At 33.5% G+C, this 16,644-nt stretch overlaps 1 protein-coding gene, 1 long non-coding RNA gene and 1 pseudogene across 2 annotated transcripts; 2 read left to right on the plus strand and 1 right to left on the minus strand.

Annotated features, from left to right (window-relative positions):
- The first annotated feature begins 3,727 nt into the window (after positions 1 to 3,727).
- LOC110621315 lies at positions 3,728 to 6,164 on the plus strand. The gene is made up of 2 exons (XR_002488960.2): positions 3,728 to 4,141; positions 5,654 to 6,164. It is a non-coding gene; the product is annotated as an uncharacterized LOC110621315 (long non-coding RNA).
- A 3,456-nt stretch (positions 6,165 to 9,620) lies between these two features.
- Positions 9,621 to 9,738, minus strand: LOC122721868 (annotated as a pseudogene).
- Positions 9,739 to 14,403: 4,665 nt separating this feature from the next.
- On the plus strand, positions 14,404 to 16,313 carry LOC110623361 (aldehyde oxidase GLOX1). Its single transcript, XM_021768277.2, has one exon. The coding sequence runs from the start codon at positions 14,419 to 14,421 to the stop codon at positions 16,132 to 16,134; it is 1,716 nt and encodes a 571-aa protein (XP_021623969.1). The 5' UTR covers positions 14,404 to 14,418; the 3' UTR covers positions 16,135 to 16,313.
- The last annotated feature ends 331 nt before the right edge of the window (positions 16,314 to 16,644 follow it).

Raw genomic sequence — 16,644 nt, forward strand, 5'->3', positions numbered from 1 at the left:
ACAACAACTTTAACGATAGATAATTACAGTTGTTAATAATAATTAACGGCCAATTTCTGACTTATTACGAGAAAGTTTTCTCTCATTAAAAAAATTAATTTTCTTGTAGTATAATGCAAGATGCAAAACAACTTATCCAGAAGTGTCGAAAATGCCAAGTATATGCAAACATCATAAGGACCTCAAAAGAAATGCAAGCAGCCATTAGAAGCCCTTGACCTTTCTTTCAGTGGGGCATAAATATTCTTGGCCAGTTCCCTAAGGCATCCGAGTCAAGGAAGTTTGTAATTGTGGTAGTGGATCATTTCAGTAAATGGGCAGAAGCTGAGGCAATACAATCTATCACCACCCAACAAGCGATTTCCTTTGCCAGCAAAAATATATTCACTCAATTCAAGATACCAAAGATAGTGATCACTAATAATGGGACTTAGTTTCCGAGCTCCAGGTTTAAAGAATTATACAAGAAATGGGAAACTGACTTAAGGTTCAGCTCATCCTATCACCCTTAGACCATTAGTAAGATAAAGATCACAAATAGGACCATTTTACAGGGGCTAAAGAAAAGACTCGACCAAGCCAAAGGCTGTTAGTTCGAGGAGTTACCTCGTATACTATGGGCATATAAGACTACCCCTATAACAGTTGTAGGAGAAATACTCTTTTTCCTTATATATGGGCCCAAGGTAGTCATTACCGTGGAAATCCAAGTAAGCAGCTTCAAGACACAATACCCATATATCTCAGGAAATTGAGAAGAAATGCAATTCAATTTAGATCAAGCCGAGTTCTTATGAGAAAAGGCTGCAATCAGAATGGCAGTTTACAGAAACAAGATATCCAGAATGTTCAACAATAAGGTTAGACCACAAGCTTTTAATGTGGGGGACCTAGTCCTCAAGAGAACAAATGTAACAAGTGGAAATGTCGGGCCTAATAAGTTGGGCAAAAACTGAAAATGACCATTTAGGATCTGGAAGGTTATTCACCTAGGGTCATATAAGCTGACCAAGATAGATGGTCAAGTCATCCCCCATGACTGGAATATTTATAATTTGAGAAATTTTTATCAGTAAAAAGTTAGTAATACTTTCACATGCTGTGTTCTTCAGCGAAAAGAAATGATAGGATTGCCTTCCTCAAAAGATTCAAGAGGACAAGAACAGGTCGCAAGGTGGGTTTCCACTAGGCCAGGTTACAAGGCAGGTTTCGCTAAACCATTCGGGTGTTGGTCCCACTAGATAAGGTCAGAAGGTAGGTTTTCGCCAAGCCAGGTCATAAGGCGGATTCTGCGAGGCCATTCGAGCATTGATCTCACTAAACAAGGCCATAAGATAATTTTCTGCCAAGCCAGGTCACAAGGCGGGTTCTGCCATACCATTTGAGCATTGGTCCCACTAAACAAGGCACAAGGTAGTTTTCCACCAAGCTAAGTCACAAGGCAAGTTTCACCAGACCATTCGAGCAATAATCCCACTAAACAAGGCCACAAGGTAATTTTTTGCCAGGCCATGGCACAAGGCAGATTCCACTAAACCATTCGAGTGATGGTCCCACCAAATAAGGCCATAAGGTAATTTTCTGCCAGGCTATGTCACAAGGCGAGTTCCGCCAGACCATTCAAGTGTTAGTCCCACTAAAACGAGACCATAAGGCTATTTTTTGGCAGGCAACAAACAAGGCATAGGTCCTTATAAATATGTCATCTGCACCAAACAACCACAAAGGGGGTCCTGATCCCCAAAAGATGAAGGTGCCAGTTAAAAGTTAATGTTGATGAGGTGAGTCTTATTGCTAAAAATCAAGGTGAATATCTCGGTGAAAGCCTCTTATTTTAAAAAGCGCCCAAGGCATTTTATGGTGCAAAGGCGAGAGTCCGTCAGACCATGGCCCAGGTATTAATCCTATTTTGTAGAAATTCTATAAAATATATTTGATTAAAAGCGAACGTTAAACCCACAAGATGGATATATTTATGCCCCCAAATAAATGTACAAAATATGCATTTTCATTACAAAAGATTACAAGGGGATAAAAGAGACCTAGGAAAGTCTCTATTACATCAGAATCTTTTAAAATTTTATTAGTGAAAGACCCAATTGGCAAGGTTCCCCTCAGCCTCTCACACAATCTCATTGTCTGGGAAGACGTCATTCGAAAGGCAGTACGAAGGGCTGTCTCTCCAACTACTTTCCTAGCCTGAACCTCGGAATCAATCTTGCATAATCCAACTCCTCCCCTTGGGGTCGTAGTGCCGAAAAGGTGTTATAGTTGGATTGGTTGAAATTCTCAGAAGTAAGCAGTATGCTTGCACCTTCATGAAGACTCGCCTTTAGCTGCCCATCATAGACCATAATGATATCCTCCACACGGATCTGGTTATTCTCAAGAAGAAAAAAGAAAGCACCCTCATCCATGTCTCCCACAGATGATAAGTGAATGCAAAAGAGAAATGAAGGTTCTTATACAGTGGTATAGCCTGCAAAGTTTTTAATATGGCTCGAAGAATGAGGCCACCATTATGGCCAAGGGAAGACAAAACAACACAAACGGAAAAGGCCAGTCAAATCGTACCACATAACCAAAAAGGCAAACTGCCACCATCGAATATGAAGAATCGAAGACCAGCAAGGAGACCTCTAATGCTACATAACAATAGCTCAAAGTAAACTATAAGCTGTCACCATAGAATAAAGTCACGTGGCAGGAATTTAACAAGTGAGAATGCAGTCCAGCATGAGGAAAGTAAGACTCGGACACCTTAACACTCGACTCATTATCAAAGACTCGCCCTCCCCTCAATAGGACGAGTCTTGGCATGAAGTTGTCGTTAAATAGGGTTAGTCCAGTGTATCCCCCTTACGCATGTATTCATAGAATTACCAACTCATTAGTTGGAGATATTCCTTATCAAGTAGTTGGCTACATCATCGCACGGATTCTCAGAAAATGCTATATTCATTCCATCTTCTTACAATATAAAAGAGAGGGAATCACAAAGGTAATGATACGATATTCTTGAATACTACTCCAGTTCTAAGCAATTCAATGTATTGTCTTCTTCAATATATTGATTTGAGCGTAACTCTATTCTAACTCACATTCTCTTTCTTGCAGATCTGGCCAATGACAGTGTAACTTTATTCCAGCCACGTCATCAATCTAATCTTTGCAATATTATATATATATATATATTAAAAGAGAATGATATAAAATATATTTATTTTTATTATTTGTTAATTTATTAGCTATTATTTTATTAATAAATAGTATAATATAAATATAATAATAATGTTGAGTTTTAATATAATTATATTATATTAATTTAAAATAATATTTTAAATTTTAGCAATACATAATTAGTTCATAAATTACTAATTTCATTCTATTGTATTATTTTATTATACAAGGGAGTTTTCTTGTTTTCAATTTTAGTAGTCTATATCATAGAGTTTTAGAAAAATTATTACCTACATCATCATAATAAATTGAATTATTAAATTCATTTAATTGAATGTAATTTAATATTAAATAATTTAAATTATAAAACAACAACAATATTATTTGAAGTGATTATTTACTAAATAGACATAAACAAATTAAGAGAGTTAACTTGAGAATCAAATAAATTAATTTTTTAAATAATTTGTATTGATTTAAGTTGTCTTTAAAAAATTAAGTATTAACATGAAATTTTACATGATAAATTAAGCAAAAAGAGCAAAACATGAAATCAACAACGACGTCTCTTGCGCTCTCCCACTCTCTCTCTTTCTTTCTTCTCTCTCTCTTCTACTTCCACCGACCACCACCCTGACCATCAACGGAAACGAGCTTCACCGGAAGAGGAGCGATGACCGAAAATAGTGGTAGCAGCAACGGAGTATGAATAGAGAGAGAGAGGAAGCACACGCACAAGGCAGTGGCTTCTCTGGCCGTTTTTGATCATTCCCGGTGCCGGATCCGCGCGATGCCGGTGGCCTTCAACACCTCGTAGCTCCAGCTTCACTTGCTGTTGAGATTGAAAGTCTTAGTTGCTGAGAGATTGGGAGCCTCAGCTGCTTCTAATTGTGAATCAATTACTCCGGAGATTGATTTGAAAAAGTGATGTGCTCCTGATACTGTATCCATGACAAAATTGGTAAGCTTTGCTTACTAATATTTATCTTAGTAAGAAAATTTCCATAGTTCCCGTAGGTTTTATGTTATATTCATGGGTTCTATGTTATAGTTTGGGCTGTTGAATCAATTTCTTGTTTTGGTTCTCACAGTTCCATTTGTTTTTAGTTTGGATTTCTTGCTTTAATTTTCTTTCTTGGTTGCCATAGTTCCATCTATTTTAACTTATAATTTCCTTATGTTTTGGTTGCTACAAGAATATCGTGTTCTAGTTCCTGCAAAGTAGGATTCAATGTTTGTTGATTTTGGAAAATAATGAAAATTCTACTGAAGTTGAGTGATCTTGTAATTCAGATTAGGTTTGTTGTTGTATCTTTAGTTTCTTCACCGATGGAATTGATATCTAATAATACTGAAACCAGATGAAGTTTAGACCAATTTGATGTTGCTCTAATTCACAATATATTTGCAGTTTGAAAAATTATTGTGCATATGAAATATAATGCAATGCTCATAATTTTCAATAATTGTTCTAATTTCTCAGAAAAAAGTCTCCATTTGTTATTATGATCTCGCTCATAAATAGAGATGCTTCTTATTTCCTTTTTTTGGTTGAGAACATGTTAAATGTCAGATTACTAAAATTTGTCATTTTGATTAGCTTTGAAGGGCGAAGTTTGGCCAAAGATAATTAACGTTTAATAAGCAAACATGTCACCCAAGTTTCTGCAGAAAGGAAAATATTAGCAATCAACAATTTGACCACTTATTTATTTGCTTGAACATTCAGTTGGGACATATTTAGTTTTAGTTGATCAAGTAATTTGTCTTTACAAATCTCTCTTTTACATGTTCTATATCCTCCATTGTTGAAGTAGCTTAGGATTAGGAAGTCAAATGATATATTTAGCTGGAGAAGGATATATTTTCTCCGCGTCACTTTTCAGCTTGCTTGGTTTCAGCTTCCAAAAGTTGCACTAAGATATTTGGATTCTAGATCCTATCAACAATTAATCAAGTTGACATTGGCTCATGAGAAAATTTTCGTTGTCAGGAATGCATGTAAAGGCTTAGGGAGTGACTCAGTTAGAGGAGTTGTATGTAACATGTGTATTTGATTTATATATAAGCACATTGATGCATGAAATTTCCCACTTTGTACAAGCAAGAGCATCCTACGCATTCTCTAAAATGGAAGGAGCATTTAGACCAGTTTGATGTTGGTTTCCATCAAAGTATTGAAATTTTATGGTAATTTAGTGCCAAATAATGTCAACTAATAATTTTTGGTAGGTGAGATATCACAACCAATATTAATAATTTTTATAAGTATTTAGCTAAGTAGAATAATCCTGATTATTGGAGCCATGTCTCTCTCATCTTCTTTGGTTGTTGTGCATATATCTCTCACCTCTTATCTTGGACAATGTCCTAATATAAACTGTTAACATGAATGAACATAGTACAACATTATTTTTTTTTTTTACTGTAACACCTTATTTATTAATGTTGATGATATTGTATGTGTTTGCAGGCTGAGGTTAGAGCAATTCTTTGATGTCCATGAATAAGAAAGAAGCTACCCTGGAGGAATTCACGTAGAGATGGCTGCCCAAAATGTGACCGAGTGCATTGGTGAGTTTAGAACATTAACTTTTAATGACTTGGGCTCCGCTATTGCACACACTATGACCTGAGGCTTAATGCTTCTCAATCTCTAGAGCTAGCATTTATCATCACAGAGAGACTTAGAAAAACAAGGATGGGAACCTAATGCTTGCTTTCCTTAAGCCTGTAAGGCGTAACCAGAGAGCTAAGGTCTTGTATTATTTCTTAGCGCTCAGCTGCCTTAATATATTTAGTGAATAAATGCCATGCTTTCTATTTCAATGCTCGTGCTGTAACCACTAGTTGCCACACAACAATTCTTTCCAACAAATGAAAGCAACTTTGGAGCCCTGCAACACATAGCTTGCCATGCAAAACATTTCTTGTATCTGTTTCTTTGAATTAATTTTAGAAGCGAAGGGATTTTTCTTTGACCATGCGTATGGTTGATGTAGTGCCGTCAATGGAAGTTGCAAAAGCTATGTGCCAGAGATAAAGCTTTGTTGAATCTTAGTAGTTGTAGTAATTTAGATTAAAATATACGTATTATTAAGCAACATTGAAATTTGATCGAGTTACTATTGAGATTTTTCTAGCCGAGAAATAAAAATAAGCATATTTTTTAATTGAGAATAGATCATTAGACGTGGATATAATTTTATGGGTTCTTTGACTTCAGCAAATTACATCAATAAATGATATGTACAATTTATTAGCATATTTTATTGAAATATATAATTATTATTAGTTGTGAATAATTGCCTCTTATTTATTATTGTTAGTATTTAGATTTTAGTTATATTAAAATAAAAATAATTTTTATTATCATTTATATTGAAATGATTGGTTGATTTTAAAATTACAAATATAATATTTGAAATTAAAAATGGATGTACCATTTATTTTGTGACGTTGAAAACAACAACAAACAAACTTTCCGTTTATAATATAAATTACAAACAGAATTTCCATTATAATATAAACAGATCACAAATAGATTTTTTTGTCTGTGATAGAGGATTGTAATGGATTGAGAGAACTTTGTGTGATACAAACGAAATGGTCGTTTATAAATTCATTGCAGTACAAACATATTTTTTTTATTTGTATATCTATTTATAATATAAACGGATCACAAACAGAAATTTCATTTATAATAAAGGATCCATTTATAAATTATATTTGGTCATTATAAATTATTAAGTCAAATAATAAGACAAACAATAGACTTTTTCGATCCCTTTGAAAGAAAATTACAAATAAGGTTTACAGAAACAAAAATTACAAACAGTTTACAAATACAGACTTCATCTATTTGTAATTACAGTTACTAATGGAATTTGCTTCTTTACACATATATAGAACTTTCTATTTATAAAATTTTTTTTTTATAGTGAGACTAATTGTCGTTAAAATGGGATATATATTTATTAGTTTAGAAATTATAAAATATTTGATTAGCTATTTTGCGTCAAATAGAAAATGAATCTAAAAATTATTTGGATAAGTTTAGATAAGACGGTTAGATATTGATAGACAACTTGTGAAATATATGGAGATTAGTAAGAAGATAGACTATCCATTGCAATAAGTATATGGTATTGTGCTTCTGAGAATGAGTTAGAAACAATACAATATTTCTTTGATTTTTTGGCTGACAAAAGATTCACCACATGTTGATACTGAAAATTTATCTCCTTGTATTAATACATCTTGCTCAATCAAAATCATCAAGATGTTAAAGGACATAAGAAACGCTTACTACGATAAGACTTAATGTAGCATAAATCATGTTTTACGGCTTGTTGATGAACTGTAGTAGGATGAATTAAAAATTGACCAAGTTGTCATATAACAAAGTAGATGTTTGGTCTGGTAGTAGTTAAGTATAATAATCTTCCTACTAAATGCTTGTATGAAGATTAAAAAAGCTAACAATTCTCTTATATGCTAATACTCTATTTTTTAGTATCCTAAAATATTTATTCAATAAGTTCTATTTGGTTTCAGTTAGCGTAATTGGCTAAGTCAATTATTATGGAATTTCATAATTGTGTTCCATTTTAGGGACTTCTAAATGAGTCCTTGAATTTTTCATATATACAATTAACAAATATTAAAATTAACTGCTATAATATAAAGCATATATCAATGTGAATAATTGTTATCAGCGATATATAAAAAAGACATAACAACAACAAAAATTATGGACATTAATAAAAAAAAATTTCCAATAATATTTATTTTTACTAATAATTATTTTTTAAGAATAACCATAGTTTTATTGAAAAATACTTATGATTATAATTTTATAATAATAATATATAATAACTATATATTGCTATCATAAATTTATAGTAGTAAATTTTATATTTTTGGTAATAAATTTTTTTACCGTTATTTTAATATTTTTTTTATGAGGGAGAATTTTATCAGATAATTAAAAAAAAAACTTAGTATGGCACACGCCGTTGATCCAAAACCCAATCAACTAAACTGAATTCAGGTGCTTGCATAATAAGTGCAAAAACCTAACAAACCTCGAAGCAAAACAAGAAAGGTAGAAAAAGACCTAAGGTACAACATTACAATTTCAAAGGCATGAAGCCTTGATAACAGACTTTGACCACATATGACTTGCACATAAAAAATGAATTCTTACACTAACACATGCAAATAAAGGATCAACAACCATCAAAAGAATATCAAAAGATTATAACTAGGCAATTATATCTTTTTTTTCTATAAGAGCTTTGCTTGGCTAATGCATCCGCTATCCAATTAGTTTCTTTTGGGATATAGTTGAGAATAAAGAAAGAAAACTCTTGGAAAGATTTGAAATTGAATTGTGATCGTGGAAAATTATTCACAAATGAGGCCTATTAAATAGAAATCTTAGAATCTAATTCCAGAAGAATGCCAAGCTTGAACTTCCAACATTTATTTTCAAAGTAAGAATACTTAAAGCCCTTTCTATGGCAAGTAATTCAGGATAATTAGAGTCATTAGCAGTAATCGAGCATGCAAAAAATGCAAAGGTTTCTTTCCATTGCAGTCTCGCAAGACCTCTCCAATCACTGCTGGTCTTGGTTTGTTAGTGGCTGACCCATCCATATTCCACTTTATCCATTTGGATTCAGGTTTATCCTAAAAAACGTAAGGTCTAGGTAAGGTCTAGGTACTGAAGAGGTATTAGACAAACACATGATAGCATCAGGAGAAGATAGAAGAGATGTAACACGAAAAGAATAGTCATTTGCTTTCATCCAAACACAGACACGGTGAAGAATAAGGGAACACGGAACATCAAGATGTATATATATTTAACTTCAAAGACCTTCTCATTTCTTGCCAGCCATAAGGACCATAATATAGCATAAGCAACAACTAGCCATAATTTAGTTTGAAGTTTTCTCGCAGCCATGGATTTCCATTCAAGGACCAGAGACATTGAATGAGGAAGACAGAGGCGAAAACTCCACCACTTAAAGAATCAAGACCAAATAAGCTAAGATGAATTACCAAATAAGAAAATATGAGAGATAGTTTCCTCATATGTGCCACACCTGGGGCAAAGACTTTAGATGGGTGGAATAATGCCCAACTTCAGGAGCCAACTATTTGTACATAACCAACCATGATATGAGCCAAACCAAATTTTCCACTTTTAAAGGAACAAGACCAAGCAAAAAAAAAAAAAAAGCATAAAATGACCCATATCACACGAGGAGAATAGCAAGCACTTATATAAAGATTTTACTCAAAAGAGACCCTTATTTTTGGGTTCCCAGATAAGGCGATTTTCCTTATGGTTATTAAAGAATTTTAGAGCATTCTTGTATTTCCCTCTGGATCTTTATAAGTGATTTTTTTTTCTGAAATGGAAAAGAATAGGGGTGCAACACGAGGACTTCCCAAGAGATCGCCCATCTTAGTACTGCTCTCACCAAGCACGTTTAACTTCGGAGTTTTGATGGAATCTGGTGCATTAGTGCTGGTATGATCTCACCCCTTTACAAGTGATTTATATGACTATTTATGCACAAAAAATTACAACTAAATAGGAAGTAAATAATTAAAATAATTACAAAGATATTTAAGAATCCTAATTTATACCTCGAATCCGTAATCAAATCAAATCATATTAGAAATCAGTAAATAAGTCAACACTCCCCCTCAAGTTGGTGCACATATGTCGCATATGCCCAACTTACAAATCATATTATGATAGGTTCTATTGTTGAACCCTTTAGTAAACATATCCGTAAGTTGCCCAGTGAAAGTCACATGAACTAAGTTCAAGACATCGTCTGTTAATTTTTGCCGATCAATCTCAATATGCTTCGTTCGGTCATATTGAACTAGATTTTATGCTATATTGATCACAGCTTTATTATCACAATCGAGCCCTTGGGATGTCTACAAAAGCGTCTTCCCTTCTTCCAAGATCCATGTTTGATGCCTCTTCCCGAGTCTTATACTACCCGAGGGTAGCCTACAGCCTTTGGATGTATTGAAGTATTTATTTGTTGTTTAAATTATTAAGGTCTGCTTCATTGACCACTGGGGGCGTGTTTTCTCTATTGTCAGGGGCAGAAGAAACGATAGCCCCCTTGTTGCAATATTAGTAGCAGCTCGCAAACTACCGGTCATTTAGGGAGTGAAAGGAGAGGGGGGTTTCTTTTCGAGAAAATGAGTAGGAAACCAGATGTAATCTAAATGAATAGAGGGGATTCAAGGGACTTTCCGGCAACAGAACCAAATAATGTTGCAGAGATTAGGCTGAGAAATTGGTTGATCCTGCAAGAAAGAGAATGTGAGGTAATGGTGGGTGCCCACGGCAGTCACTCTGACGCTCAAGTCAGTATACTGAGGAATAGAGAGAATGCAATGAACTGTTTAGAGTTTGAGTGGATTTTAGAGAATAACGTACATTTACCTTTGTGATCCTTCTCATTTTATATTGTAAAAAGGTGGAGATAAATATAGCATTTTTCGATAATCCAACAGTAATATGGCCGGCTATTTGATAAGAGACATTGACAGCTAATAGGTTGGTAATATCGTGATTATAAACGTAATGGAGATACATTGGGTTGTACTTGATAACAGTAACTTAGTGTGAAGACTCTCCTTGTTAAGGGAAGAGCGAGTCATTAATGATGAACCGGGTGTGAAGGTGTCCGGGTCTTCCTTTCCTCGAGATAGATTATGTTTTCCACTTATCAGATCATTATCATGTGGTCCTGTCTTGAGGTGACAGCTCATGACTTATTTTGGACGATTATTACGTAGTATCAATTATTAACCTAATATATTTACTATAACTATATTATTATATGTTATAAAGAGTGTTTTCAATTATATGAGTAAAACACTTTTTCACCTTAGATCGAAACCTTTCTCTTACTGCACAGGACTGCACTATATACCGAGCAAAAGTTACTTTCTATATGATGGATAAAAGTCCTCTTCAATTGGCAAAGACCCTCTCTTTAATTAGGGTAAAATCACTTACCACAATAACAAAATCAAATAATTTCTCTATCGACTACTATTTATAATATTAAACCATTTAATTCTAACCAAATTAATAATATCATTCAATTTAGGAATAAAATATAAATAAACTATCTATTCTAACTGGACCTCCACATATTAAAGAACATATCTTTTACTCCTAATTAGGAATGAGAATTCTACTAGTTTTATAAATCACAAATCTAGCAAGTGTCACTTTTCAATTTCATCTTATTTTAGCTTAAAATAAAATTAAACTTCTTGCTTAAGCCTTTGAATTTTTAAATTCATTTCTCAGTAGGTTTGATTTTTAAAGCTTGTTTCACACATGATTCCAGATCAATCTCTTTTAACAAAATCTAATTTTCTATGCAAATTTATTTTCACATTTATAGTCACGTTCTAATTTTTAAGCATTATAATTATTTATTTCCAAAATTTTCCACTTCTTAAATTTGGTATCCTTTTTAAATAATTTCAAGATTGTACTTAACTGTGAATCTGTTTTTATAATTTTTTAAAAAACACTATAATTAAATTAGGCCAAAACTCATTGAATCAATTACTTATATTTTTTTTAAAGCAAAACTATTAATTGTATTAATAAAATTTCATCAAACAAAGAGGGATATCATTTCAAACAGAAAGACGATTATACCTGATAAATTCTCTAGCCAAAGTATGAGCAGTTAGAGTAGCATTACGACGAACCCATCTAACAAAAATATCAGTTCTAGAATCTAATAAAGATTTACAATCATTCAAAATCAAATCCTTGCATAAGATAATTTGGCAAAAATGCTCCTCAAGTGCCTATCTAAATCCCTGTATAAGATAATTTGGCAAAGATAATTCTCATTCTTTCTCATCTCTCGAGCATAAATCATTAAAGTCTCCCGAACAAAGCCACGGCAGAGAGCTTCTACGAGATAAAACTCGAATAAGATTCCAAGACTGACGTCGTTATTGCAATTTCGGAAATCCATAATAACTAGTAAACCTCCATTGAACATTACCTTTCGAAACAACCGAATCAATAAAATTTGAACAAAAGTCAACCATAGAAACAGACTCATGACTCTTCCACATTAACGAAATGCCTCCTCCCAATTACTGTTTATTGACTGAGAAGCAACCATCAAAATATAAAAAATTACGAAAAAATTCCATACGAGAACTAAGAGTTTTTGTTTCCATCAAAAATAAAATGTCCGGCTTGTAACTAGGAACCAAATCCTTCAATGCAATAACTGTTCGAGAATTGCCGCCATAAATCTGTAAAAAAAGTCTGCATATTCTGAAAATTGATTGGATTGTATGTGAGAAACATCGCTACCATATAGAAATCATAAGTGACGATCGGAATATCTCTGGAACTCTTAATAGGGACAACAATATCTTCTTCTTCATCGATAGTCAATTGACGCAAATCGTCTTCAATGGAGAATGGGAAAGAAGAAATTAGATTTAAGGAAGAGGAAAAGGCGAGAATATCGAGATACAAAGGGACCACAGAGGAAACTTGAATCAATTACTTATATTAATTTGTATTTGACTCACCTTGGTGAATAAAACATTTATGTGTTCTGAAATTAAAATATTTTATTTATTTACAAAAAAACCAATGAGATCTAATTTCATTGCACATTTTTCCATATTAATTTATTATAAACATAACATTAAATATGTCTATACTATTTAGAAACGATGTGGGAGTGTCTAATATATTCGCTACAAGTATAAAGATCTTAAACTTTAAATCTCTGAATCAATTATTATTAAAAAAATCAAAATTAAATGAATTTCTTTGTTCTCTTTAAAATCAAAATGGCAACTTCTCACTTTCTTTTCATTGAAAATTTTGCCTGACGACTGGAAATACCCTGCAACAGGTTAGCGACTCCACTAAGAATCTTCTTTCAAACCAAACTTCTTCTAGTGCAAAGGTCTAATAGTGGATTTAATTTTGTGCTTTGATAAAATGATGTCACTAATTAAGGAGTTTAACTTATAATATTTCCAAAGGTTTCTTGTATTTGATTAGGCTTAATGCACTTTTCCTTAATTGAATAAATCAAATAAGTTGTAGTTACATTTCGTTTCTTTTATATGTTTATTAGTTAGCGATTATTATTTCATCGTTAATTCTATATATTGGTTGAATAAATGCTTGGATATCTAGCCCTTTAAAGGGAAAATTTTGGTATGGCCTTATTTGGGCCGTTGAGTCGGTTTAATTCACTTAAAAGCTAAATTAAGGGGAAGAAGTGCCTAATAGCCTTATAAATGCACATTATCTCTGTCCCAAATCGATATAAAATTCAACACACCTCCTCACGTTCAGAACTATACTGAATTAAATTTATGTTAGACTTAACTTATTCAAAAATTAATTTAAAAGAAAGAAATGATCAAGACTTTTACATGTATCACATTACCTCTATCTCAAATCGATATGGAATTCAATATGAACCTATTTCATATACACAGGCCAGTGAATTTTCCTTCATTTTTATGGGAAAACATATGCCTCTACTGTTTACCATAGGGCCAGTACCTTAATGTATTAGAATACTGAGCGCAAATATTGCACCTAAGTAAGGACCGGTGGGGAGATGGCGCACTGCTCCCTCATTTGAATTCTGAAAAGAAATGGGCCCTAATGATTTCACAATGTCTACATGCATTGGACAATTGGGCCATTGCTTTCCACCACAAACGAAATAAATGCTTTCATGGTAGAAGTAATGTTTCATGGTTGTTCACACATTTAAAGCTCCATCTCTGTGTTGGCCATGCAATTACAACCAATAAAGTCTAGTCCTTTTAAGGATCTGAGCCACCCACCCAGATCTAAGATGGACGAGTTCTGTGCAGTCATTAATTATAAATTTTCCTGTTTCCAAAAATTACACTATTAAGCACAGAAGAGACACTGCCTTTTAATTCTATTTGCATTTTTATATTTATCTTATTTTAATTTTGGTGTGCAAAATCTGATATGCATAAAATAAAACATGCAAAATCTGATTACATCTTAACTTTCTTTTTGTATGCAAGTCTAAAAAGGTAAAAAATCAGTTTAAAAAAAAAAAACTTGACTTTGGAAAACAGGAACAAAAGGATTAACTTTCGTCAGTAGCTAAAGTTATAGGCTTTTAATGCTACTTAATGGTTTTTGATTTTCAAGTCAATATAACTAGTTGGCCTACTGCTCATGATAATAATACCAGAGCAGCCATGGAAACAAGAAGCTTGTTATTGCTGCTCTTCGCATTCACTTCCCTCTTCATTTCAGCAATTGGAGGGAAATTATACCAAGGAAGATGGAAGATGTTGAAGAGAAGCATTGGAATTTCAGCAATGCACATGCAATTGTTACCCAACGATAAGATTATTATGTTTGATCGGACAAACTTTGGTCCATCAAATCTTTCTCTACCGGAGGGCAAGTGCATGAGCCAATCACAAGACGCTGATTGCTTTTGTCATTCTGTGGAGTTTGATTCTATCAATAGAAATATTCGACCGCTCACCATTCTCACTGATACATGGTGCTCTTCAGGGGCAATATCAGAAGATGGTGTGCTAGTGCAGAGTGGTGGATATAGGCTAGGAGAACGAGTTGTTAGGTCCTTGAAGCCCTGCGCAGATTGTGACTGGGTAGAGGATACACATGGTCTAATTTCGCCTAGATGGTATGCTTCAAATCAAGTTTTACCTGACGGGAATAAGTTCATTGTTGTTGGGGGGAGATATCAATTCAATTACGAGTTCATCCCCAAAAGCTCTATTTCTGATGAAACTCTTTACCAACTTCCTTTTCTGAAAGAAACCAGATATTCTCCCCTGATTCCAAACAATCTCTACCCTTTCCTACACCTTTCTCCTGATGGAAATCTCTTCATTTTCGCCAATGACCGAGCAATTCTACTTGACTATGTCAACAACAAAGTGGTTAAAAACTATCCTGTCATGCCTGGAGGCATTTCGCGCAACTACCCGAGCACTGGCTCCTCAGTTTTGCTTCCTCTTAAACTCCACAGCAATTTTAGCGTAACCCCAAAAGCAGAAGTCTTTATTTGCGGTGGGACATTGCCAGATTCAAACCAGAAGGCGGATGCAGGAGAATTTATTGCTGCATCAAAATCCTGCGGTCGGTTAGTAATAACCAACGTGAATCCTATCTGGGAAATGGAGGAAATGCCTATCAATAGAGTGATGGGTGACATGATAATCTTGCCGACAGGTGATGTGCTCATAATAAATGGTGCTGCTAAAGGAACTGGTGGCTGGAATGCTGCAAGAGAACCAGTGCTAAACCCACTCCTCTACAGGCACAATGCACCTACGGATGGTAACATTAGCAGGTTTGAGATCATGAGTCCGTCTACCATTCCACGTCTCTATCATTCAACTGCCCATTTGCTATCAGATGGTCGAGTCTTGGTCGGCGGCAGCAATCCTAATAGGAACTACAACTTCACTGCACTCTATCCGACAGAACTAAGCCTCGAAGCGTTTTATCCACCATATCTCACTTCAAACACTTCCAGGCCATCAATCACTGCAGTAGATCCAGGGGCGAGTCTTGGTTACAAGCAGAAATTTTCTTTGAGGTTTCAGTTGAAGGAAAAAGATAGCCTTGGAAACATTTATGTGACAATGGTGGCACCATCTTTCACTACACATTCTTTTGCTATGAATCAGAGGTTGTTGGTTTTGGCTATGGACGATAATGGTGTAGAAAATGTGGCTGCCGGAAACAACTACATTGTCCATGTCAATACACCGGCAACCCCAGCACTTGCACCACCAGGATATTATCAGTTGTTTGTGAGCCATGAAAGTATTCCTAGTAAAGCAACGTGGGTCCACATCAAGTAGGGGGTTGTTGTGTCTCCTGAATTTAAAATTTATTATCATTGTGGTGGTCTTTTCAAGTACAAAATATGGAAAAGGTACCATATATTTTGAGTTTTTTTTATTGTTTTAGCATTAAGTTTCTGTTTGGTATGCAATTTTGAATTCTATTAATAAAATTGAATTTATTTTTATTCATGAAATAATTCATTTATTTGAAATTAACCTAAATGTAGAATTCGATTAATATCTTTTATATTAGATAAATTAATAATAAAATTTAAATTGATTTAATTTATTCATTATTTTTATTATTTTTAAACTAGACATAAATATTTATTTTTATATTAATTGAAAAAACATTATTAATATTTTTATAATATTTAAAATATAAATTTTACATAATTTTTTACCATTAAAAATATAAAAATTATATTTTTAATAATTTTTGTAAAGAGTAATTATTAATTAAAAATAAAAAATAAATTTAAAATAAGCAGAAAATAAAGAATAAAAAAATAAAAAAAAAGGGCT

This window comes from Manihot esculenta, chromosome 1 (assembly GCF_001659605.2).
Source record: "Manihot esculenta cultivar AM560-2 chromosome 1, M.esculenta_v8, whole genome shotgun sequence".
Lineage (NCBI taxonomy): Eukaryota > Viridiplantae > Streptophyta > Magnoliopsida > Malpighiales > Euphorbiaceae > Manihot > Manihot esculenta.